This window comes from Lissotriton helveticus, chromosome 1_1 (genome assembly GCF_964261635.1).
Source record: "Lissotriton helveticus chromosome 1_1, aLisHel1.1, whole genome shotgun sequence".
Classification (NCBI taxonomy): Eukaryota; Metazoa; Chordata; class Amphibia; order Caudata; family Salamandridae; genus Lissotriton; species Lissotriton helveticus.
The window spans coordinates 1276772958-1276798657 of NC_136057.1; the positions used below are offsets into that span (position 1 = coordinate 1276772958).

Consider the following 25700-nt stretch of genomic DNA (forward strand, 5'->3'; position numbering starts at 1 on the left):
TCCTGGAGGACCGCACCAAACGTTAGTTTGAGTTTGATAACAAAAACATTGTTGGCTGTTTGGGTGTAGTCACTGCAAAGTCCCTTCTTTGGCCATGTGATCGCTTACGAGCTGTGGAGGAGGTGGAAAGTGACCATAGATCCTGTGTTCTAAAACCCCATTGCTGAAAATCAGTCATGTGTTGTTGACCTTGGTGATTGTTGCAGTCAATATCTGTGCATCCTTCAATTTTCTGTAAATTTACAGACACATTTTTATTTTTTTAGAATGCATTGCACTTATTACCAAGTTTGTTTCAACCACCAACGAGAGAAGAAAGTCCTTCCAGACATGGGTTCTCATAGTAAGCAATATGGTGTTCTTGGGAGGATGTCTACAACTTGACTGATGTAAACTAGTGATCAGTAATAAGAGTGGTTTGGTTTAAGCGGGCTCGTTTAAAAACCTGTACCAAGTACTTCCACTATCCACAACCTTATAAATATCGATGAGAGTTTTTACCTCATCTCCATGTTGTACTTGATACCAATTTTCACATTCTCTTTCAGACACCTTCATATGCAAAGACGGTCATGGGCAATGAGAAATTAGCCAGGGCACAATGGAGGGGCAGGGAGGCTGGAAGCTCACTGAGAATAAGAGGAAGGCATAGATAAGGCACAACCTCAAGACTGAAAGGACAAGCAGGTGGAGTGACAAAGATGAGGCTGGCGGTAGATGCAATTGGCAAATACTGCCAAGGACACAGACAGTGGGCAGGAGGCATAAGGAAGTGAGGCAAAGAAGAAGGGACACAAACACAAGGCACGTGGTTGATGTAGATCAGGGGCAGGAGTAGGAATACAGGCCGGGGCATACTGCAGAGTGAGAAGGACATTAGAGAAGGGAATACAGACTAGGGCATGCTACAGATTGAGGCAGGAACCAGAGGGAGGGAAAACAGACTGCAGATGAATAGGTAAAGGGATAGAGGACTGAAAAGGTTGTGGTAAGAGGGGAGGTGTAGGAAGGAAAAGATAATGGCAGAACTATGATATAACTCTGAGATGAGAAGTTGGAATGATGGTTTTGGTGGTTTGCTATTCGTAAGGAGAAAGGAAATCACTGGAGTCTTCCAGAGACAAATGAAGAAGCAACAAAAAGAATGGCCGCAACTTATAAATTCTTGATATGTGGACTAAACAGTCGACCGGGGTTGAACCTTCTTTCAGATCTTTATAGTATGAACACAGAGCCCGATATCTGGATTCAATGTATCAATATTCCCATTTAGCTTGAACAAGGTCATAAAGAACTTTAGTTACACCGTTGGAGTCATTCATATTGTGTACGCCTGGCCTCAAAAGAAGCAACAAACTTTGCACAGAACTATCTGGAATACAATTAAATTCTCAAATATCAACCAGTGAGTGCAACTATGAGTCAAAATCCTTGAGTAATATTCAGCAATACATGCATAAACCATCAATCTATACAAGCGAATTGATGAAAAAGTTAACAAAATGCTAGTCGTGTTTATGGAAAAAAATACAGAACTACTATATAAGTAGTCGAAAGGTTAACAGCTGGTGTGTTGTTGCCGAAGATCCTACTACTGCTACCAAGCTAACAGCATTACAGACAACAGAAAGATTTAAGGCACGAGGAGGGCAATACTGGGGAAAAAAGGGAAAAAGTCTGGGCATACGTGAGGAAGAAAAAAGGGTATGCTCTCGAAAGATATGTAAGGAAGTCGTGTGCAAATGGATATCATGATGCGAAAGCTGACTGGCGGGAAATAGTTGTGGAAGTGAAACTCTTAGGACACCACCAAGACAGGTGTTTGGGAGGCAAGCGGGCGTGGACAACTGTGGTTGGAGACATCTCAGAAGGAATTAGGCACAAAGAACATGCATGGAAGCAAGTATGCATGTTTGAGGCAAGGGCAATGATTCCAAACTGAAATGGCAGAGTATTTTATAGGGTTGAGGGTGGTAGAGATTAAGCTGAGAAGGACCGAAAATGGGCAGTGCGCTACAGACACACTGCTGGTTAAAACCCTTTAAAGAAGAAGTAAAAAAAACATAAAAAATCAAAATTGCTTGATAGATTCAAGGTTATTGACTCAAGATTTATCAAAAGCAATGCAATGGGCTAAATGTGCACTCAATATCTCACTTCAAATTGTTTTAACTTGAGGTGAAAACACTTGCACTTATAACTAAGTGGACATTTACGTATTTCATGGTGTACATATCAAACATTCAACACATTTTTGGCAAGTGTTTTAAAGATGGTGTAGGCAGACAGCTTGAGTTGGAGTGTCAACAGGGTAGATTGGACAAGAGTCATTCTATTCCTGGTATACAAACAGTGAAAACAATGGAGCTCCTTTCAGAACTGTTGCAGAGTGTAGTAATGGTCTGAGATGTAAGGGGTGGTCATTCGACATCTTTGGTGTGTGGACTGAGAACATTTGTTTTTGTTCCTTCTGGGCTTTCAAGATCTGTTTGATTGTGGCTTGTGTAGAGACCGCTGTGGACACAATGTTTCTCTGATAGGAATTCTTCTACTCTCTGGCTGACACATTAGGGCTTCAGATGGATTCAGGCTGGAAGGGGGGTTTAAAAGAGTTGCCTTACTTTGTTTGTGACGCATGGATGATGTGATCTAATTTCCATTTCATGGTGATCAGTCAAGCAAGTGGGTGGAGAGTAGCTTTCACTGCAGCAAGGGTTATCTCCAGGAGAGCTGAGCCTCCTAATATGGACATGGCAAGGGCCTGGCTGGTGCAGTTAATGATGCTAAGAAGGAGAAATTAGGAATTTGGTAGAAGAAAGTCCAAAGACAACCTCTTGTCTGCCCGTACTGCTACCAAAAGCAGCCACATGTCCCCCTGTGCTCTCTCAGCATCCACAGAACCCTGGGGAAGCCTGGGGAAGACAAAGAGAAGTGGCGAAATGTGGCTTCTCCACTTCAATTGTGTTTGTAGAGACCAGTATGGAGGTGAATGAGGTGTAGGCATCAGCAGCATCCCTTTCACAGTCTGCGATGTGCCAGTGGGGGAAGGCAAATGCAGGTACTGTGACATCACGTTTGGGAACATTGAGTATGACTATTCACTTGTGTGAGATCACTGCAACTGATAACATACAAAACAAAGATTTCTAGCAAACATTTGCATATTCTTCATGGCATCTGTATGCAATTGCTCTGACACCTTCTTTCATTTTTTTGTTCATGACTTGTGCAGCAATTGATTTGGTCTTACTTATAGTTCATCAGTAGGGATACTCTTTCAAAACATGATAGATAGCCCATCCGCCATATCACAAGTGCCATAGGCTGTAATGCACTTGCAGTACAGTGAACATAACATCCGTATGTTTTTGACGCAAAGTCCCAAAATCTGAACTCTAATTCAGGCCTAAAGTTACTATTCCACAGCTAGATATTTGATTATTTGGCTTCCCATTTCTATCAACATGTTCAAGGAAGCTACCATATTTAACCGCATCCTTCCTGAAAGTTACATTGGGCCACATCACTTAAATTATCACTATGGGTAGGTGAAATATTCTGTTCTGCCTGCGGAATTGGCAGGATTTTGGCTATTCCGCGATACTGTTGTAAAACGGAATTCTGGACAAATTTCAGAACAGTAAGGTGGTTATTAGGATGACGGGCAGACTTTGTCCGCCCGCCATCCTGTCATTATGTGCGACCGCCCGCCATAAGGACGGGGGTCCCGTGGGGGGTATTAGGATGTGCCTGCCACAGTGGCGGGCACATCCTGTATTTTTAGCATTGTGGCGGGCGGTGCTCTCCGCACCGCCCGACACAATGCTAAAAATGCATTTCAGCATTTGCATTTACAAAGCGGCAGGCACCACGCGGTGCCTGCCGCTTTGTAAATGCAAATGAAGGGGGTACCACAGGTACCCCCCGTGTGCACCCCCCACCTCTCCTTCGCTTTGGGGGCCCGCAGGGGGCCCCCAGAGTGAAGACAGCATGCATTTCTATGGTGGCATCGCCGCCGCGGAAAGGCACCTGAAAACAACCATCATAATATGGCTGGCGGTGTCTGATAGACACCACCACCATATTATTGCTTTTCCGCAAAACAATGCAATCACTTACCAACAAAACCGCCACAACAAACAAGCACAAATATTATTTTTACACATTATTAACTCTGCAAATCTGAATTCACAGAACAGCAATAAAACAGTGTTTGCACCGATGATTGCCTTACTTACACCAACGAGTGCCAAGCAAAAATGTCCTGTGAGCTGGACCTTTGTTATCTGGTTACTGTTTTTAGGTCGAGCCTGAGCAGCGCATGCGCTGCTCTGCGAGGCACGCTGTATTCGAGTATGGACTTGGAGCTTCGCCCAGTCTCTGCACATATTTTTCATTGGCTTGTGTTATTGTCCTATAAATGCTGGCTTCTGATTAGTTAATAGGCTTGTTAGTTCCTCCTTAGTACCGCCTTTTCGTCATTTGTAAATACCCATGAGGACTGGCCCTTTTAATTCTGTTGTTACATGGTATGTCTTATTTAGTCTGTAAACACTATTTTTTTAATGTGTTTCTCCTACTGCAGACACGACATGCTTTCCTGCAACAGTCAGCACACCATGCGCTCCTTCACTTTCCAAGCAGCCCGGGACAATGGCGGACGCTTATTTGAAATGAAATAGGTCTTGCATTAACAAGAGTTTGAGCTAATGGCATTATAAATGACAATGCATTTTATTTATGTGTTAATTATCAAAACAGATAAATGAAAGGCATTATCATTTACAATGCCAATAGCTTAAACTCTCGCAAATGTGAGACCTATAGAATTGCAAATGCTTGTTGTAGATGTGCACTGACAGCATTTTACATGCAATGAAGATCCACTCAAAGAGGTTCATCTCATTACCTGGGCTTGCTGTAATACAGATGTCATCCGATATACAGATGTTCATCTTTGGAGGTCTGTGAATACGGCCTTTGTGGTGACAATTATATCCTGCATAGCAGCTGCAGTAGAATTTCTTAACCATTTGCTGAAAATCCCCCACAGTTGGACGTCCAATGACAGAATACTTCCCATGCATTCCTGTCCTGATGAAGATGTTGTTTGGGTTCAGGTGCAGATAGTCATTGCTGTTCCAGTGCTTCCGCGTGCAGGCCCCCTTGCCTTGGCACAGGACCTGACTGCACATCTTTGCTGCCAAGGTCACATTGATGATGTAGGGATTTAATACATGTTGTAGGTATCTATCAAGCGTTCTGCATGTTCTCTGTGAAAGCAAAAAATTAATAATAAGTCATTTGGATGATACATCAGAAATGGGTGTTTTGATTGAAATTATACCTTTGTGTATCAGTCACGCCTCGTGTACCAGGGTCATTCATAAAGTGCCTTACTCCATACCATACTGTGATTTCTAATTGTACTTTTGGAAACTTGCCTCTTCTGTTCTCTTACCTGGGTACCCTGCCTTTAGACTTCCTCTCCCCCTCCTTGCTGAACATTTATTTGCTATTCAGATAAACCCTGTAGGGGCTAGCCTAGGAGAAGAATCTACTTTACATTCAATATAGAGTGTCCCATGGGAGCTGAACAAGACTGAGGGGGAAACGTCAATTAGAATAAAGCTGGAATCCCTCTGTGCCTTCACAGCGCAGGCAATAGAACAAAGTTGTTATAATGCCCTATACATTGAACCGTTTATACGCGTATTACACTCTAATATACATATATTACCACTGAGTTCAGGATTGTGTCAGCTAAAAGTTACTGCCTATGCTTCAATTACAATCGTCATTGTACAAATCGCATATGCAGTACCCTCAGAAACTCTCAAGCATGATCAGATTCTCAACTGCCATCCTCATGAGATAACAGCATGCCCAAAGATATTAACCACTTGTTTGTGGATACTGGACGCACCTAAGGGGGTAAAGCCCTCAATTTGGCCTTTCAGCCTAAACAGTAGTCTAATGTTTTCAGAGAATACAAATATATATGCCTATACATTGCTATTCCTGACCTTTGAGTACACCGGGCAGTTAATTATTCTTACTGTTGATTTGTTTTGCTACCTCAGTGGGATTAAGGGGTGTCTAGGAAACATTGGGTACCATATTTCATTCTTAGCTGTAGCAAGAATTGCATGGTTGTGAGCTATCTAAGCCTTGCAGTAGGAATGACCTAAAGGTGGTGTTGCTTGTGATAGTGTCCCCTCGTTACGAATACCCCACCTCCACTCCTGAGCACATATTACTAAATACCTATTCTCTGTCCAATGAAAAAATTGCTATTTCATCTAAAAATTTATAGCTGTAATGTATTACAAAAAAACAAACTAAACTGAAATAAGTGATTTAACGTACCACATTCTTTGCAAAACCAAGATCGCCCCACATCACAACACCAGAGACGCCCAAAGCCACGCTTTCTCCAATAGTGTGTACGAGGTCACTCTGCAAATACAGTGGTTCAATAAACATGTGGAACACCATTGGTCAAATAAAGATGCTAGACATTAGTAACATGACAGCATGAAAATGCATTATATCAGAAGGCATTAGTAGCATTACAGCATGAACATGAATTATATGGTATAGACCAGAAGGCATATTTAACAAGCATTAACATCTGCTAGGGTAACTAATCCCCAGACTGCATAATAATTACAGCTGCTACAATTAGGTATTTATTCTCTGCCTGGGCTAGGATAAGCACAATGCAGAGCTAGTTTGCTGTAGTAAGATATCTATATTATAGATCTAGTCTGCTCGTACTGATCTGTATGGAGCATATGGTAAAGTCCAGATTCACCTCTAGTCTGTTCTATTGTGAGTCATACAGCCTGTATATTATAAGAGAGTTGCAACCTCCAACCTCCTATAGCATGTTATGCCCAATTAGTGCAGAGAGTTCTGCCTAACCTCTAGCCTGTTGTATTAATTTCTGTATGGCTTCTATTTGTATTTTTGTGGAGCTCTTTATTCTTATAGATGTGCACGGTATGTAGATAATCTTGTGCACCTTCATACTGAAAGCAATTGCATTACAATGTATCCTTATAAAGAATAAAAGCTTCACATATTCAGTTGTCAATACATACTTTTTTAAATAACATTTTATAAAAATAGTCATTAGAGATGTTTTTTCCCCAGAAGGTACTTAATGGATAGCACACTGTTTATCTAAAACTAAACTATCTTGGTTGTTGCAAGGAAACATCCAAGAGAATCTTGGATTTTTTCATTGTGGATGGGTGAAGGAGCTGCATGGAGGTGGTGGGAAAAGGAGACACATAGTCAGTGTTTGAAACTTCAGGGATTGAGGAACACAGTAATCAAAGACTGACTTATATATTCATGGGTAAACAAATCCCCCAGAGGAACCCTCTGCAATGAAGACCAGAAACGCAAAAAAACTCTCCATACTGTCAATGGTTAAGTAGAAATTGAATTACCTATTTTCCTCAGCTACCTTGCACTACCGCACAGAAAGCTCTCAACCAGGAGATGACATTGACCATTGATGGAGCAAGGACTACTATAAAAGAGACTTGCTCGGACGCAATCCTCTCATATAAACCTGTAACGAAATATTAATAATATATTGCAATACTAAAATGCTGGTAGCAGAGATATGGTTTCTATTTATTAGTTTGGTGATTATTGGCTATCGATTTATGTTTTTTTTAACAAACCCGTTTGTATATTGTTTTAGGTTGTCTGGAAATTCCCGGGAAGTGTATAGCGGGTGGTGAATTTGAAGCCATACTGCAGCAAGGTTACTCGTCTGTTTTTGAAACAGTGTTGTGAATAAGTGAGAGTGATTGTTAGCAAAGAGTTCGCTGGTGAAACTTTGGGGTTATATCACCTAGAAAGGGTAACACTAGAGGAGTAGCAGGTTCATCTGAACTTGGGTGAAGAGTAAGCGGAAAGATTTTACTCGCAGTGTATGAAGAGTAAGTGGAAGGTTTTACTCGTACTAAAATAAATCAACCATTCTTTAGTTTAATGAAACAGACAGAGTAGCAAATGTTTTTATGTTGTTAATAATGAAAATTATGAGGTTAAAGGAAAATAAGTTTATGTATTACCTTGTGAAGGGAGGGTCAGCTGCCAAAGATGCGCTGATGTTACAGAGTGCCGCGCTGGGATTGGTTGAAACAACGGGTGTGCGATTTACGGAGGTTTGTAAAGGAGGAATCAGTAGTAAGGAGTGATACTGACGTCACGCTAGTATTTGCTAAGCAAATTTTTACATTTCAGCTTGATCGGATAAAGAAATAAAAGCTGCAACAGGATTGGAGAAACCTGAGTGTAAACAAAAGGACTAATTGGTTAACAAAATAGAAGCAGTAATAGTATTAGACAGTGGAGTTTGAATGTGGAAATACGATCCAACATTAATAGGGAATCACCCAGATAGGAGATGTTTAGGTTTTGTAAGAGAAGAGAAGAATATATAAAAAGATATTGTCCTAAAATGTGTGGTGAAAAAAGGAAAATGTTGTTTATTCATAAAATCAATATTTACTTCAAGAAAGATAAACCCATTAAGACTAGGGAGGGTATTCTGTTCCCACCACCTAAGACACCTGCCTCATTTATGATGATGGAAGGAGGCTATCATACCTCTGTGCGGTTAGAAAATTGGATCAAATATACTAAAAATGATGGAATATTAGCTTTCCCTGAAATTGGTACGTTTAATGGGTGAATTCTTCAAAATGTAAGAATGCGGATAAATGAAATAAAGCCCAGACCCAGATTAACTCAGTATGAAGCTTTAGAAGAATGGGAAGCTGAGTCATTTGATCGAGATAGATCTAGAAGTACTAGAAGTTACAGAGGATTTTACTCAAAACGAATGCGTGAGTCGCGTGAAGATCAGATGAGACAATGGAGACAAGTAATGATTACAGAGGACTGTATCCTGTTTTCATGTTAGAGGAACAGTCGGGAGGCAAATGTACAGAAAAAACTAAGCATTTAAAATTGTCAGACTGTGGGGAATCAGAAGATGAGCTTATGGAAGATATCCTAACAAGAAATCCTCCACCATATTAGGAGGGACCCACTAGAATTACTCCAAGTGCCCCTGCCCTAGACACACTATTGGTTCCTCAAGTTATGCACGACTCAATAAATGGAAGGGTACTCCAGGAAAGGGAAAGGGAAGCAATAAAAAGAAACGGAGAATACAGAAAATAACCCAATTGAGTGTACACCCTAAAGCTTTAACTATGCCAGTGACTATAGGTCCCGTTGTCCATTGTATAGAGATAAGGGAAGTTGTCCAAAAACACTCCTATAATAGAACCGAGAAAGGAGAACATAATAATTGAGGATCAAGTCAGTGAATGTGAATAATAATTTCTCTATTGGATTTGCCAATAAGAGAACAGATAAATGAAACTCCGAAAAGAGTTACCCCAAGTTGTTCAAAAGAAATACATTTAGAAACATCTACAGGAACTAAAAGTGCCACAATAGTATCTGCAGAAGAATTAGAAAGGTGGACACAGGGCACAGACAAGCCGAATCAACAACCAAGGATATTGGACATCTTTAAATTAAAAGTAGAACTGGAAGAGATGATATCTGGAAATGTGGGAATAGACAGGCTAAATAGGTACAGTGAAGAAGAATTGTTGTTCATTTGCAGGAGTATAACTAGAAACGTAAAATTATTTCATGAAAAATTGGCGGAGGTTGCTTCTGAGATGGGAATTGAAATAGGGAGATCGGAGGTATTACAGGAACCATACAGAGCAGACTTTACTGACAAAGACTTGGACAATATGAATATGTCTGGAAGAAAACTTCAGATTAAGGAATTAATGACAATTTTACAGAAATGGACAGGTGGAAAACTAGGTGGGCTAAGAAAAAGGAGGAAGCACAGGCAAACAGGACCACATCTGAATATTTGTTAAGAGAATCTAAAAAGACAGAAATATTATGCCCAATGAGAGAGGTACCAGGAGGAGGATATGTACATGTCCCATAGACTCAACAAGATATTTTGTCATTTACTAATGACTTCCCGAAACTAAGAGAAAAGCCAGTTGAATGGTATAGACAGGTGGAAAGGTTTGTGAAAGTTTCAAAAGTTTTGTTGAAGAATTTAGATGGTCTGTTTGATATAGTAGTGCCTACAGATTTATGGACTAAATGTAAAATTACTGTTGATTGGCCTAGTGATGAATACCCAAGAGATGAGAAAATGGGAGCACCTTCAGAGAAGGTAATGAAGAAATATCACCAGGTGATTACTTTCTTGAAGGGAAAAATTCCTCCAGAGGAAATAGATTCGATAAAAATAGACAGATCAACTCAAGAAATAAATGAGACTGTACATACTTATTATAAACACCTGCTACAAGTGTTCAAGCAGTATAGTGGATTTGAGAATATCGGAGATGAAGGTAAGGGACATTTTGTTTATCATTTTGTTTCTGGTCTAAGACCTGAAATTTCACAGATGATTCAGCAGCACATGTTGTGTTGGCAGGGAAGACCAATAGATGAAATACGTAAATATGCAAAATATTGCAGAGATGACATTAAAAATAGTACAAATTGGCAGAACAACATGAGATTTAATTAAATAATCAGATTAATGATCAAGCAAAAGGATATGGACAAAATGAAAAAAATGAGGGAGAACCAAAAGTAAAAATGAGTAGAGAGGAAGCAAAGAAGACATTTCCTTGTCATGGGTGCGAAAAATTGGGGCATTGGAAAAACGAGTGTAAAAATATTCAAAATAATAATGGCCCAAATCAAAATTTAAATCCACCGACGCAGAATGAGGTGATAATAAGTCAACCGCAATAGGTTTTTAATCAACAGAGTCAGTTACCACCTGCCCCTATGCCAAATGTTATGAACAGAGCAAAGTACAGTGCGGATGCCGGAAGTTCAGGTGAAAGTGGTAAGTGGTAAGATAAATTCTGTAACTTCACAATTTCTTTTGCAGAATAGTTGTTCTTTTGAAGATGAACAGTGAGGGTGCCTGAGGGGGGAGGAAGAGGAGTGCGTACTTGGCGCATCCTTACCGGTAGATCAATCAGAGCCGTATATACATGGAAATGCCGAAGGAAAAGACATTACCTTTTTGTTGGATACTGGTGCTACCTGCTCTACTGTGAGAACAGCAGACATCCCAAACCTACCCCTCTCGGAAGAAGCGATCCAAGTAGTAGGTGTTTCAAATAAACAGATTGGAACTCCAATCACAGAACCCATGGAGGTATGCATTGGTAATTTTAGGGAAATGCACAAATGTGTAGTGTGCAATTCTAGTCGAGTATATTTGCTAGGAAGAGACTTATTGCGTAAGATGAATTGTACAATTTATTGCACACCGGATGGTGTTGCGATTCAGACCCCTGATGAAGATGGTATTTACAAAATAATGCTAGCAAAACAAGGAACAGAACTAGATGAGATGTATTCAATGATGACAAAAGGTGACTTACCTAATAAATTGCAATTAACAGTAAATCAGTAAGAGTGGGACTTCACTGGAAAGGAAGTAGGGTTAATTACAGATGTAGATCCAGTTGAAGTGACTGTAAAGGAAGGTGTTGTCTACCCAAACACGAGACAATACAAAATGAGCCCTGATTTTAAAGCAGGTGTCATAGCAGAAATAGAACAAATGATTGAACAAGGCATTTTGAAAGAAATAATGAGCAGTCCATATAACTCACCTATAATTGGTATTAAGAAACCGAACGGGAAATATTGGATAGTGCAAGATTTAAGAAAATTAATAAAATTGTGGTGCCTTGTTGTCCTGTAGTGCCGAACCCAGCAGTGATCCTGTATCAAATACCATGGAATGCAGGATGGTTTACCATGATTGATTTATGTCATGCATTTTTCTCCATCCCATTACACCCAGACAGCCAGTATCTTTTTTCATTCAAATTTCAAAATTGTATTTTTGTGTGGAATCGGGTTCTTCAAGGGTACACCGAAAGCCATTCAATATTTAATCAGATTTTGAAAAAGTCTTTAGAAACACTAGTAATGCCCAGGAATTCAATTTTGGTGCAATATATTGACGATTTGCTTGTTGCATCAAAGTCACAAGATGACTGTGTCATTGACTCAATTGCTTTATTAAATCATTTGGCTGATGGAGGACACAAGGTGTCACCAGATAAATTACAATTCAGTCAAACAAGAGTAAAATATTTGGGACATCAATTAAAGAGAGGAGTGAGAAGAGTGACACCTGAAAGAATAAAAATTATAAAACAGATGCAGTTACCACAGACCCAGAGAGAAATCAGAATGTTTCTTGGAGTGGTAGGTATTGTAGACAATAGATTGTAGGTTTTTCTTTACTGGCCAAACCACTAATACAAATGACAAGAAAGCGAGCAAAGGACCCAATAGTCTGGGATGATGAAAGCATGGAGGCTTTCGTGAAATTACAAAATTGTTTATGTGAAGCTCCTGCCCTAGGTATGCCAGACTATACAAACGAATTTGCATTATTTTGTTGTGAATGAGAAAATTGTGCTTTTACAGTATTAACTCAGCGACATGGTTCGATGCAACGTCCGGTAGCATATTTCTCTGCTACTCTGGACCCTGTAGCATCAGCATTACCTGGCTGCCTAAAAGCAGTAGCTGCTGCGTGCATGAGTCTTGAACAAAGTGAGTCTATTGTGATGGAACACCCCATAAAGGTTTATGTCCCACATTCAGTGGAAATTCTTTTAACTAGAACACGGACTCAGTACCTTATTCCAAGTCGAATGACTAAGTACGAAACAATCATTTTGGGCGCAGCAAATGTGACAGTGATCAGGTGTACCATCCTAAACCCAGCTACTCTATTGCCTGATGTACATGGGGAAGAAGTGAGAGATGAGGTTGAGCATGGCTGTCTGGATGTTACTGTATATTGTACCAAACCTCACCCAGACATACAGGAAGAGCCCCTGAAGGAATGCGAAACAAGCTGTTTGTAGATGGCTTGTGCATGAGGAAGGAGGATTAAGTGCTGCTTATGCTGTCTATACATTGGCTGGAATAGTCGAAGCATCCTATTTACCAGGAGTCAAGTCTGCACAAGTAGCCGAATTGATGGCCTTGATTAAGGCATGTAAAATTGGGAAAGATTTGAGAGTAACCATTTACACTGATAGTTAGTATGGTTACGGGGTTGTGCATGACTTTGGCCAACTTTGGATGCAGAGGGGTTTCATTACTTCTTCAGGAACCCCTATGAAAAATTGAAATTTTGTGAAAGAGCTTTTAGAAGCAATACAATTGCCAAAAGAAGTGGCAGTGGTCATATGTGCTGCACATCAGTCTGGAGATGACTATTTGACTGCTGGTAATCGATACGCTGAACAAGTTGCCCAGTACTGTGCCAAAACCAATATAGCAGTAAACAAGAAAATTGAAATGAGTGGAATCAGATGCCAACTTATGCTAATATCAGCATTAGAAACATGGGATGAAGTAGGACATTTACAGGATGAGGTGGAAGTGAGTGAAAAGGAAGGTTGGATGAAAACGGGATGTCAAAGGAGAGCAGGAGATAATGTCTGGATTTATCTTGATGGAAGACCGGTTTTGCCAGAATGCTTGCTCTCACAAATGGCCAGGATGTACAATGAAGATACACATATAGGGAGAGATGCCATGATCAGACTTTTTAGACAAAATTGGTACAATCCGAAGTTTAGGACTGTCGCAGAGAGTCTTTGCCAGAGATGTTTAATTTGTCAACAGAAAAACACAGGCAGGAAAACAGTGGTCAGCTGGGGAAAAATTGGAAAGGCAGAGGGACCATTTGTGAGGTTGCAGATTGATTGTATTCAGTTACCACCATGTAGAGGACTAAAGTACATTGTTGTCATAGTATGTTTGTTCTCACAATGGGTGGAGGCATATCCCACTACAAGAAATGACAGCAAAACAGTTGCCAAATTACTGTTGAGAGAACTGATTCCATGTTTTGGTTTTCCAGAAACTGTGGAATCAGATAGAGAATCTCACTTTAATAATGAAATATTTTGTTTGATCTATGAAACATTTAAAATTGAACAAAAATTGCACTGTGCTTACCGTCCAGAGGCTTCTGGGGTAGTAGAGCAAATGAATGGCACAATAAAATCAAGATTGGCCAAGGTGTGCACATCTACTTCACTGTGTTGGCCAGATACACTACCTCTTGTTCTGATGGGACTCAGAAACAATCCTGATAGAAACACAGGATTGAGTCCCAATGAAATACTCATGGGAAAAACAATGAGATTAGCCTTTATACAAGGACATAAACTGTTAAGTATAACTGATGATCTGGTATTAAACTATTGTAAAAGATTGGCTTACCTAGTGCATTCTGTCTCTCATCAAGTTGGAGAAGACACAGTTGCCAGGCAGCCAGATCAAGTACATGATCTCAATCCTGGAGACTGGGTGGTGGTGAAGAATCACACTCGAGAGACGTGCCTAGCACACACGTGGGATACACCAAAACAGGTCATACTGGTTACAACAACAGCAGAGAAACGTGCAGGTTTGCCTAACTGGCTACACGCAAGTCAGCTATACCAATAAAGTACCAGCTCCCGAGGAAGAAAATCCACAACTGATACCAGCAGTTGAAGATGCTGAAGGTTGTACAGCTGAAGAGTCTAGAATTACAGACTCTGAAGTAGCTGACCAACCAAGCACAAGTTAGGAGGATTGGGTACCAGTAATTGACGTACCTGATGTGAATAGCAAAACAAGAAATAGAACAAGATAAGAAAAGCAAGAAACTAGAGAGGACCAGTTAGGTATAGAAGAACAAGCTCAGGAAATTGAATTTGCGATTGTTGGAGACCCTGAGCAGGAACAGATAAGGAAAGAAAAATATCAGATAGAGGTGAACCAAAATATTCACAAATCTGAGGAGGGACAGATAGGCTTAGAAGAACATGTTCAGGCTGCAAACAAAGAAAGTGCAGTAAGACCTGAGCAGGACAAGTTAGTAAAAGAAGAGCAAGTTCAGGAAGAAGAAGAAAGAGTTGAAGTAGGACCTGAACAGGATCAGATAGAAGAAGAAGAACACGTTCAGGTGAATCGTACCACAAAAATAAGCCCTGAGCCAGGACAGATAAAGAGGGACTCAGAAGACTAAGAAAATCAAATTGTGCCACAACTTAACAAAAATAAAAGGACTCTTGAGAGAGACGAGGACAGTGGAGACTGACGCTGGAATCTGGGGATCAGGGTTCGATCCCCGGCTCCGGCGGCAGGTTAGCCCAGCACCATGTGACTCTGGGCAATAGCTTGCTTAATCTTCCCGACGGCCCCCAGCGCCTAGAGACCCTTACGGGTGATTGTGCGCTTTACAAATGTGGATTATTATTATTATTATAAAAGTACAGTACCAGGTAAAAGGGTTAGAAAAGGTGATAACTGGCTGAGTTATGTCAAAAGATTAAAATAACACCGAAAAACAATAGATGAAGAACCTGAACACGTGAATGAAGTTACTAGTCAGTCAGGACAATTAATTGAGAAACACCGGTGAAGAAGTCAAAGATTAAAAGTACTGAATAACAAATTCAAAGGCCCTGAATGGACCTATGTGATTCTTGAAGAACTCGAGAATCTAGATTTAAATGAAGAGAGTGAAGAAAAATTGAATGTAGAACAGATTGACAAAGGAAAAGTGAGACCCCCTTGAACTAATAAAAAAAAATTAAATTACGAAAATAATGTAAAAGAAAGAAAATAAATCTTCCTAAAATGGCATGAGATAAAGTTGCTGAAAGACCGAAACGAAATTGTTTAAAGAAATGTTGTAGATTATGTATATGTAGCATTTTATCAGTGATTGTAGTTTGGTTATTTTTAAAAATAGCAGTACCATATTTGATGAAAGTAGAAGAGAAAAATAATACTGACACCAATGGAAAGTTAGCTAACATGCGAGGAGATAGAGTAGAAGTAGAAGCATCAGATGAGTTAGAAATACATCACACTGTTACAGATAATAACACTGCTTTAAATGTATTCACCAAGTCATTATTCCAGTATGTAGACACTATGAAAATTAGTGATTAATATGTACGTATGAAATTACCAGCTTCAGTAGCAGAAGGTGTTACATATCACCATTTACCGCTAACATATGGCATATCATGTAGTGTATTCACAAGTCTGTTTTATAGAACAGGAAAGTTACAATATTATTATTCAAATTTAGATGTGATATTTTCAGAAGTTACTATTCAACAGAATATGAATATAGTACTTAGTGTCAGTCAGTCAGTCAAAATACACTTTATTCGATTTTTGTTAAAATCATAAAAGGACAATATACAATACAATACAAATTTTTTAAAACAGCAAAAAATGTAATTGCTAATTATGAAATAAATTATTAATTTCATTTGTCCTCATACTTACAATGATTAAAATTACAAATAAAACCAGATTTAAGATTTAGATTAAAATAAAGTTTTTCCAGATATTCTTTTCTTCCTTGATCTGAAGGCAGCTGTTAAGTAACATGCAACGCTAAAGATGGTTTGAGTGTCTGCTAGCAATTGAAGAAAAATTAAAGCTGGCCTTACTTGGATGAATCCAGCAGCCTTTAATACAGGTAATAAATATTTTGCCCTCTCGGTGGTATACAAACCACAAAAAAATATAAAATGGAGGGTATCCTGGGTTGAAAATTGATCACAATCGCAGGGTGGTCCATCTTCAGGTTTTGACCACACAGGGAAGTTGCCAAGTGTAAAATTAATTAAATTCAGCCTAAATTTAGTTAGCAGGAGTCTGTGGAGTGGGTTAATGACGATTTTTAAATATGGTTCCAAAGAGGGAGTGGTGGTTAAAACTATGTGAGCCCGTACCGAGGGTTTCCTCAGTTCCATCTCCTCTCTCGCGAGACGTGCCCTCTCCAGAAACTCTTGCTTAATCCATTTAATGTCTTCCCTCTTGATGTTAGTTGGGTCATTAAAGAGTTCCGGTCTCCCAAGCGCGGCAAACGCAGATCTAATGTATTTCAGCCATGGTATTCTTATGGCATTATCCCTTGAGGTTACATCCTTAAGGATTGCATGATTTAGTGTTAGCTCGGAGTTCAACCATGTTTTGGTCCAAAAAAGAAGTGGTGCTAATTTCAGTTTGTCAGTAATGTAAGGCAAACCCATTTCCTCATGGATCGTAAAGGTAGGCGTGGAATTGGGAATGGATAAAATTTTTCCAATAAGCCCATTTTCCACCCTCTGGATTTTATCCAGGTTTGCATAGCCCCACATAGCAGACCCATACACGGCAATGGGGATACACTTGCTGTTATATACCTTTATCACTGCCTCCATTGGTTTAGCCCCTAATCTTCTTGTGAACGCTAATAGGGCTGATGAACTTCGTGCTAGACTTATACTCTTTGCCTTAATCTGGGGCGCCCAGGAACCTCTCTGGTCAAAAAGGACCCCCAGATAAGGGAAGACAGGAACCCTAGAGAGGACCTCACCCTTACAGGTAAAAGTTTTGGCATGCAACTTATTTCCTTTACGGCCTATGATCATAGTATGTGACTTTGTAACATTAATTTTTAAGTCAAGGTTCTCCATAAAGGAGCCAAAACGATCTAAAAGGGCCTGTAAACCAATGCCAGTGCGGGCGATTAACACAGCATCGTCCGCGTATAGGAGAGCTGGCACCTGTTCTCTTCCTATACGCGGCACATCAGCCATACCTGCTTCTAAGTATTTCCCTAGCCCATTTATATAAATGGTGAAGAGAAGGGGGGCCAGGATACAGCCCTGGCGCACCCCTTTCTCCGACCTAAAACTCTCCGTGCACCTTCCGTCCCTAGTGACCCTTATTTTAGCAGAGAGGTCCTGGTGCAAACTAGCAATAAGAGCCACTAGATGTTCTTCTATCCCTATCTCACGTAAAAGAGACCATAGCTTGGTCCTATTCACCAGGTCAAAGGCCGAGGAGAGGTCCATAAAGGCCAGATATACTGACCCCTCCCCGGCCACCGTGTATTTAGAGACCAAGAGGTGCAGGTTGGAACATTGTTACAGGGTGCCCCTTTTTTCACGGAACCCATATTGGATATTCGAGAGCCCCCCAGATATTTCTAAATTTTCCCTCAATTTGGCCAATAAGACTCTGCCCAAGATCTTAAAGGCAGAGTCGATGAGGGAAATGGGACGATAGCACCCTGGGTCCTTCCGATTACCCTTTTTAAAAATGGGTACAATGATAGACATTGCCCATGTTTCAGGAAAGAATCCTTCATTTATTACCCTAAAGACTCTAGCTAGTACTTTAGACCAAAGTGTCGGACAATATTTAAAAAGATCCGCCGGCACACCGTCGGGGCCAGGCGCCTTGTTTTTTGAGGACTCCATTATAGCTTTATGAACCTCCTCCTCAGTAAACTCTACTGCAGATAAACAATGATCCCCCTCCATTATTCTAACTGTATCATTACAGTTACCACCATATATGTTGCTAAAATGCTGCACCCATTTCTCATCAGTGATCACACAATCTGTGGCTGTGTTATCATCCCCCGAAAAGAATGAATGATTTATGATGACCCAAAATTGTTTACTGTCTCTAAGGACATCTATGTTAAGGAGATCATTCCAGGCATTGTTTTTGATCTCATTTTTTCTTGCCTTAATATTTGCTTTATAATCCTGTCTCAGCTTTGAAATTAACACCTTATCTCTTACCTCGGCCTTTAAGGCCTGTTTTAGAGCTCTATAGGACCGTGAGCATTTAGTATCAAACCATTTATGGGGTTTTGGAGGGAATTGTAGTGAGAGTTTTGTAAGGTCCTTAGCAATTTGTGCACAGATAAAATCAAAAGCTACTATAATTTGGGGATTCGGGATGGTAAGATCCATGCAAATTTTGAGTGAGCCCTCAATTTTAGGCAGTAAGTTGTTCATAAACGTTTCCTAAACAAACCCTGCCCCATTTAAGCCATCTGCCCTGGTCACTGGGCACCGCCATGGTGCAAACCCGTGTTTGTCCTACTTGCTTGCGCCATAAGTCACTCCAGTGTAACTCCACTGACAGGGGGTTGTGGTCACTATGTGGTGAGACAGATACCTTGTAATCTTTCACCTTAAAAATAATGCCTGGGGAAATAAATATGTAATCAATAACCGACCCATTTGGCGAGCCTTTATAAGTGGGTACCATCTCATTTCTTCCTGTGTTAACTGGTTCATACAAGTTAAAGTTAGCTAGCAGTAATTCGAGCGCCTCTCCTGTTTTGGTGTGTTCAAAGTGGGGGGTGTCTGCTCCATTAGGGACCTCTGAAACACCTGAATGACACAGCATTTTACATTTATGAGTGTTAAAATCCCCCATCAAAAAAATCTCAAGGGGAATAAGTGTATTTTGACTATAATTGTTCAAGAAATTCTCCAGATGTTCCACATGATCCGTTTCTCTTTGTCCTCCCCATGCATTATAAAAATTAATAACAAGTAGGGTGCACTCTGGGGAAACAGTCCATTCTATTATCAGGATATTTGGTGAACCTGAGTCCAACTGATTAAAAGACCCCGCTAACTCCAAAGAAAATAGTAAAACAAGCCCCCCTTTCGCTCTCCCCGCACCACTTGGGGTTGCTGGTACTGTAAAGCTTGAAAAACCATCTAATAGAAAGGTTGGTGAAGTGTCCCAAGTTTCTTGGATGGCTATCACCTGGTGTCTAGAGATATAATTTAGCCAATTTGGATCTGACCTTTTAGCGCTCGTCCCTGCGACATTCCAAGTCAGGAATGTACATAAGGAGGGAGTAATCGCCTCGGGGGTACTGATGTTAGAGGCAATATTGAGGCTGGTTGTCAGTCATTAGTGTTTAAATCTGTTAGTGGGTCAAATCTATTTACTAGATCCAGGTTTGGGCCTTCACTATTGGGTACAGGTCTATTTTGCCTTGCCTTACTAGATATTGTTTGCCACCCATTTCCCGTTGTCCCTATGTTAGGGATTGTAATCGTATGTATGTTAGGTCGAGCATACCCCCTTGCTGGGGGATAGAAGAACCCTAAAGGGACTGCTCTAAGGGTATCATTATCTCGGATATCAGACCCATCCCAGAACAAGCTATTTGGGCAGTAAGCGTTGTCAAAATTTATCACCACACAGTACCCTTTCACAGCTTTGGCTCGCTTCCCCACCCAACCCACCCTTCTCGCCAAAATAATGCTGGAGGAAATATTTAATCCTCCACTACTGAAGTCATCACACCATTTTTTAGTCTTTCTCATAAGATTAGCGGTCGATTCAACCTCTCCTTTTCTTAGCGGGGAACCCCTATAAAAACTGCCACAAAAGGTGCTACAGCTGGGGGCAGGTTTAGGTGGAACCTACTTTCTAAGTGCGTGTGCTCCTTTGCCAAAAGAGGAACCCCTTGTAATATGTTAGGTATGGGTGATTGGTGTTTCTCATTTGTAACTAGCCCTACGCTATTTACAGCCATGATGTTGTTAGTGGGTGATGGTAACAATGGTTTTGACAACAAATTTGGGGGGCCTTCAGGTCCCACAATGGGTCCTTTGTGTGCATTGTCAAATTTTTTGACTAGTTCGTCTATCAAAACACATTTTTTTAACAAACCTTCAAGGCATGTGTTCATAGTGTCAACAATATCCTTCGCAATGCCCACTAATAAAGGTTCAATCCGTTCCTCAAAAAGAGCATCAAGATGGTCCCTCAAAGTTTCCTACTCCACTTTTCTGGCTTCAGTGTCCCCCTCTCCTTCTCCCTTCTTCTTCTTCCTCTTTATCAAGGTCGGTTCGGAAATTGCAGGTGGATCTAGAGTCACTATGGGTTGCGGAGCTTGTGGGGCACATGGTTGTGTCACGCTGGGGGTAGGAGTGGGTTTCATTATAGTAACGTCAGGCTCTAAGGGGATGACTTGAGCTTGGGTTAGTTGTGATGTGGTGGGAGAAACGGCTAATAAGCCCAGTTCTTGCTGTGCCGTCGCGATTTCTTTAGACAGCGCCCCAACCGCAGTGGTGAGGTAAGATGTGATAGAGTCTGATTGTTTAGCAACTTTAGCCTTTTTTCCCCCTTCATCCACAGTCGCTCCATTTTTTCGCTTACCCATCTTGTCAGCAGATGTACGATGTGCGGCCCAGCCCTGCCTGTTCCTGCCTTGGACTGCCGTAGACTGTCCCGCCCTTGTCCCGGGCTTCTCCCGGGCAACTCCCGCGCGCGACTCGCGTGGCGAGAGTAGCCTCTACCTTTTGTAGCGCCTCCAGGCGCGCTGGTCTCGTGGCAGATGTGCGGGGCGCCCGGGGTTGCTGGGAAATGTAGTTCCCGACGGAACTACTGTCGTTGCCCTCACGACGCTTTCAGGTATCTGGCCGTTCCCCTCACGGCGGCGTCAAGGTGCCCCCTCAGTGATGTCCCCCACACAAGCTCGTTCAGCCTCTGCCTTTTGTAGCGCCTCCAGGCGCGCTGGTCTTGTGGCAGGTGTGCGGGGTGCCCGGGGTTGCTGGGAAATGTAGTTCCCGACGGAACTACTGCCGTTGCCCTCACGGTGCTTTCAGGTATCTGGCCGTTCCCCTCACGGTGGCGTCAAGGTGCCCCCTCTGTGATGTCCCCCACACAAGCTCGTTCAGCCTCTGCCTTTTGTAGCGCCTCCAGGCGCGCTGGTCTCGTGGCAGGTGTGCGGGGTGCCCTGGGTTGCTGGGAAATGTAGTTCCCGACAGAACTACTGCCGTTGCCCTCACGGCGCTTTCACATATCTGGCCGTTCCCCTCACGGCGGCGTCAAGGTGCCCCCTCAGTGATGTCCCCCACACAAGCTCATTCAGCCTCTGCCTTTTGTAGCGCCTCCAGGCGCGCTGGTCTCGTGGCAGGTGTGCGGGGTGCCCGGGGTTGCTGGGAAATGTAGTTCCCGACGGAACTACTGCCGTTGCCCTCACGGCGCTTTCAGGTATCTGGCCGTTCCCCTCACGGCGGCGTCAAGGTGCCCCCTCAGTGATGTCCCCCCAGTACTTAGTGATCAAGCTTCACAGTTTATAAGTGAATTTTTCCTAACACAAAAGACAACAGATATATTATTATTATTATTATTTATTAAATTTATAAGGCACAACAGCTACCCAAGAAGCGTTTCCCGGTGCCATGGCAGATCAGAGACTGTGTGATCGGCTTAATGGTTACTGGTTAAAAAACCAAGTCTTCAATGATTTGCGAAATTGGACATACTCTGTTTCATTTCAAAGAGCTATAGGCAGAGCATTCCAAAGTGATGGACCGACATGTGCAATTGACCTTCCACCCATCCTAGATAGTCTAATTTTAGGAACAAAGAATTTCCCTTGAATGGATGAGCGGAGATCTCGAGGAGGGACATATGGTTGGACCAGAGATTGCAAATACTGAGGGGCAACCCCTATATTAATTTTAAACAGGTAGCTCTGCGCTTAGAACTTGATTTGATTCTCCACCCTGAGCCAATGCAAGTCTCATAGATGGCCAGAGATAGAGGTGGCTCTGGGAACCCGGCAAAGTAATTTTGCAGCGGAGTTCTGGACCATCTGCAACCTACCTGTCGCCTCCTTGTTTGAAACTAGGTAGAGAACATTGCCATAGTCCAGCCTTGAGGTGATTAATGCCTGGACTACCGTTCTCTGGGTGGACTCTGATAGCATCCAGATGATCTTTTTTAGCCACTTCAGAATGATAAAGCATGTAGCAGCTACCTTGACAGCTTGATGATGCATGCTGAGCGAGACATTGACGATGATGCCTAAGTTGCAAACTTGACAGGAAGTTAAAGGAAGTGCACCCATCTAGCAGGGCCAGTGTTGAGGGCCCCAGAGATCCTTATTTTTCCCAAGTATCAAAATCTCGGTTTTCTCACCATTGAGTTTGAGGTAATTTGATTGCATCTATGATGGGATTTTACTGAGGCCCAGCTGAAGGGGCGATGGCCCAGCCGTACTCTTCATGGAGAGAGAGAAGATGATCTGGGAGTCGTCTGCATAAGAAAATAGGGACAGCCCAGCATCTTCTGCAACATCAGCTAGAGGTCTGACGTATAGATTGAAGAGTAAAGGGTTAAGAATGGAGCCCTGGGGTACCCCATGGGGTGATGAGTGAATATAGGAACTAGCTGTTGGGGAGAAGACTTGAAGAGTGCGATTAGTAAGAAAAGAAGTGAGCCAATATAAAGTTGAGCCACAGATACCTAATGACCTTAAAGTTTTAACTAACACGGTGTGAGACACCGTGTCAAATGCTGCGCTTAAGTCCAGAAAAATGAGGGCCACTGTGTCTCCAGCATCAAGATGACAGTGCAGTCTTTCCGTTACCCCCAACAGGGTAGTTTCCATTGAGAAACCAGCTCTAAAGCCCGATTGAGAGGGATGAAGAAACCCTTGGGTTGCTACAAAATTAGAGAGCTGTGCGTGGATATGTTTCTCCAAGTTTTTAGAAAAGACCGGCAGCAGTGAAATGGGCCGATAGTTGGAGGATAAATCGGGGTCAGCATTGGCCTTTCTGAGGAGAGGGAGCACCATGGCGTGTTTCCAGTCTGATGGGACAGTAGCTTCCTGCAAGGAGGCATTCAAAAGGTCAATAACAACAAGCAGAGATGGCGGCTCCAGCTGCTGGAGCACGGAAATAGGCAGAGGATCCCTAGATGATCCTGATTTGACACTATCTGAAAGTTCTTTAAAGGTAGCTGTGTTTAACAATGGCTATGTGTCCAGATAGTTAGAAGGTGCGTCAGGCGCCCTATCCTGATCAGAATGCATATTGCCATCAGAGGATGGTGCAGATGTTGTTAGAGGGGATTTAGTAAGTTGCAGCGAAGGAGGGTTATCACACTGCACACTCACTATGTCCAAGTATATTTTCTCAACCTTCTGGACAAAAAAAGTAGCCAGATCCTCACATTTCTGTTTATTGAGTGAAGGGGGCCTAGATTGGGTTTTGGAACCTGCGAGCTCCTTAACCATATTAAACAGTGTTTTTGAGCAGTTCAGGGCATTAGAGATGGTAGTTAAAACATATTCAGCATGGGCTGTCCTGCAAAGACTATGATACACTTGTTTAGCTGTTTTATACATTTTTGGGTTTCGGGGGTATAGTTCCTTCTCCACCTATGTTCCATTACTTTGCATTTGGCCTTCTCTGTTTTCAGAGTTTCTGTGAACCAGGGTGCAGGAGGACGATGATTATTAGCCCTTTTTTGAGAAAGATGGAGACAGACATGATGGCATTGAGAAGCCATTTTTTCACCGAAGCAGAGAGCGTATTCACCATTTGTTTAGAAAAGGGCATGTGGGAGCACAAAATATTGTTTGCGTCTATCCTTTTCCAATCCCTAGTTAAAGTTCCCAAGACGGAAATAGTAGGTGCAAGATTCTCAGGGGGTTTCAGACAAAACTTAGTGATAAAATGATCAGACCAGCATAGAGGGAGTGCCGGGGAAGAGGAAATGCCAGATAGACTGGAGAAGATAGGGTCCAGCAAATGGCCCGCCTCGTGCGTGGGGCCAGAATTAAGTAGGCTAACATTTAATACTGCCAAATCAGAAATAAGATTAGTGCTAATTTTGCATGTTGGATTGTCTAGATGTAAATTAAAATCACCCAAAATTGAGAAATTGGCAGTACTCATAATCAGAGGGGTTATCAGGCCAGAGAAAGAAGAGGCCCAAGGTGTGGATAGCCCAGGAGGGCGATATACCAGTATACCAGAGAAGGTGAATTTCGGGGTCAGGGCCAGCTTAAATAAGGCTGCCTTACAATTCAGAAACAGTCAATTTTCAAATTTGCATTGGAAGTCCTTTTTGAAAATAATGGCAATGCCCCCGCCAATCTTAGAAACTCTATCTTTCCTAACTATTGCATATTTAGATGGCAGGGCAGCAGCAATATCAGGGCCAGAACTCTCATGGAGCCAAGTCTCCATAAGAAAAACAGCGTCTGGTTGTTCATTAACCAATAGATCAAAAATATCCGATTTATGCTTAGGGAGAGAGCAGCAATTTGTATTGAGAAAGGAATATTCCTTGTTAAATGGGGCTACCTGATTAGTATTATTATTTTTGTTGCCCTTGAAAATATTTGTGTGGCCCTGAGTAGTCTCTAGAGAGAAACTGCAACTAGAGCATTTTTTCATCATGTTTTCTAGATGTAGCAGGGTACACCTGGGGAGCAAAAGATTGCAATAAGCCCTTAATTGGCTAGAGGGGTATTAAAGTTTAGAAGCTCTATTTGAGCCTGGGGTCATGGCCTCCTGATTTCTGTCTTTAAGCTGAGATTCTATATCTTGACTTCTTGTATGCGGTAAGGTGCCCTGATAATCTGTTCTAATGGCAGTTTTAAATGGCATGGGCATGCTAGGCTATTTCTAAAAGCCGCTAAACGCACACAACGAGGGTAAACTCCCTTTTGGTTAAGATTAAGCAGATCGTCTTTGGAGTAGTGCTAATGGCAAGTGGGGAGAGGACCAGGGTCTCTGGGCCTGGCATGGTTGGGCACAGACGTGCTTGCCCACTGCGTGTGTCAGCTGCGCGTCCGTGGCATCGGCCTCTAAACAGTCCCCGTCTGCCGCCTTGCATGTGACTAGGCAGGGGGGGTGTCGCGCTATGCCGGTCCGCCCTCCAGACAAACAGCAACAGCTGCGGTGGACCGGGGTCGGAGCGTGCAGGAGCGT

The 25700-nt window shown here is 42.0% G+C and overlaps 1 protein-coding gene across 1 annotated transcript in view; it reads right to left on the reverse strand.

Moving 5' to 3' along the window:
• Positions 1 to 224: 224 nt before the first annotated feature.
• Positions 225 to 25700, reverse strand: part of LOC144772634 (hyaluronidase PH-20-like) — a 38168-nt gene continuing 12692 nt past the window's right edge. The window contains exons 2-4 of the mRNA XM_078657080.1: positions 6370 to 6459; positions 4910 to 5273; positions 225 to 232 (exon numbers count right to left, since the gene is read on the reverse strand). Of these exons, the coding sequence (XP_078513206.1) occupies positions 225 to 232; positions 4910 to 5273; positions 6370 to 6459 (462 nt within the window). The remainder of the gene's footprint in view (positions 233 to 4909; positions 5274 to 6369; positions 6460 to 25700) is intronic.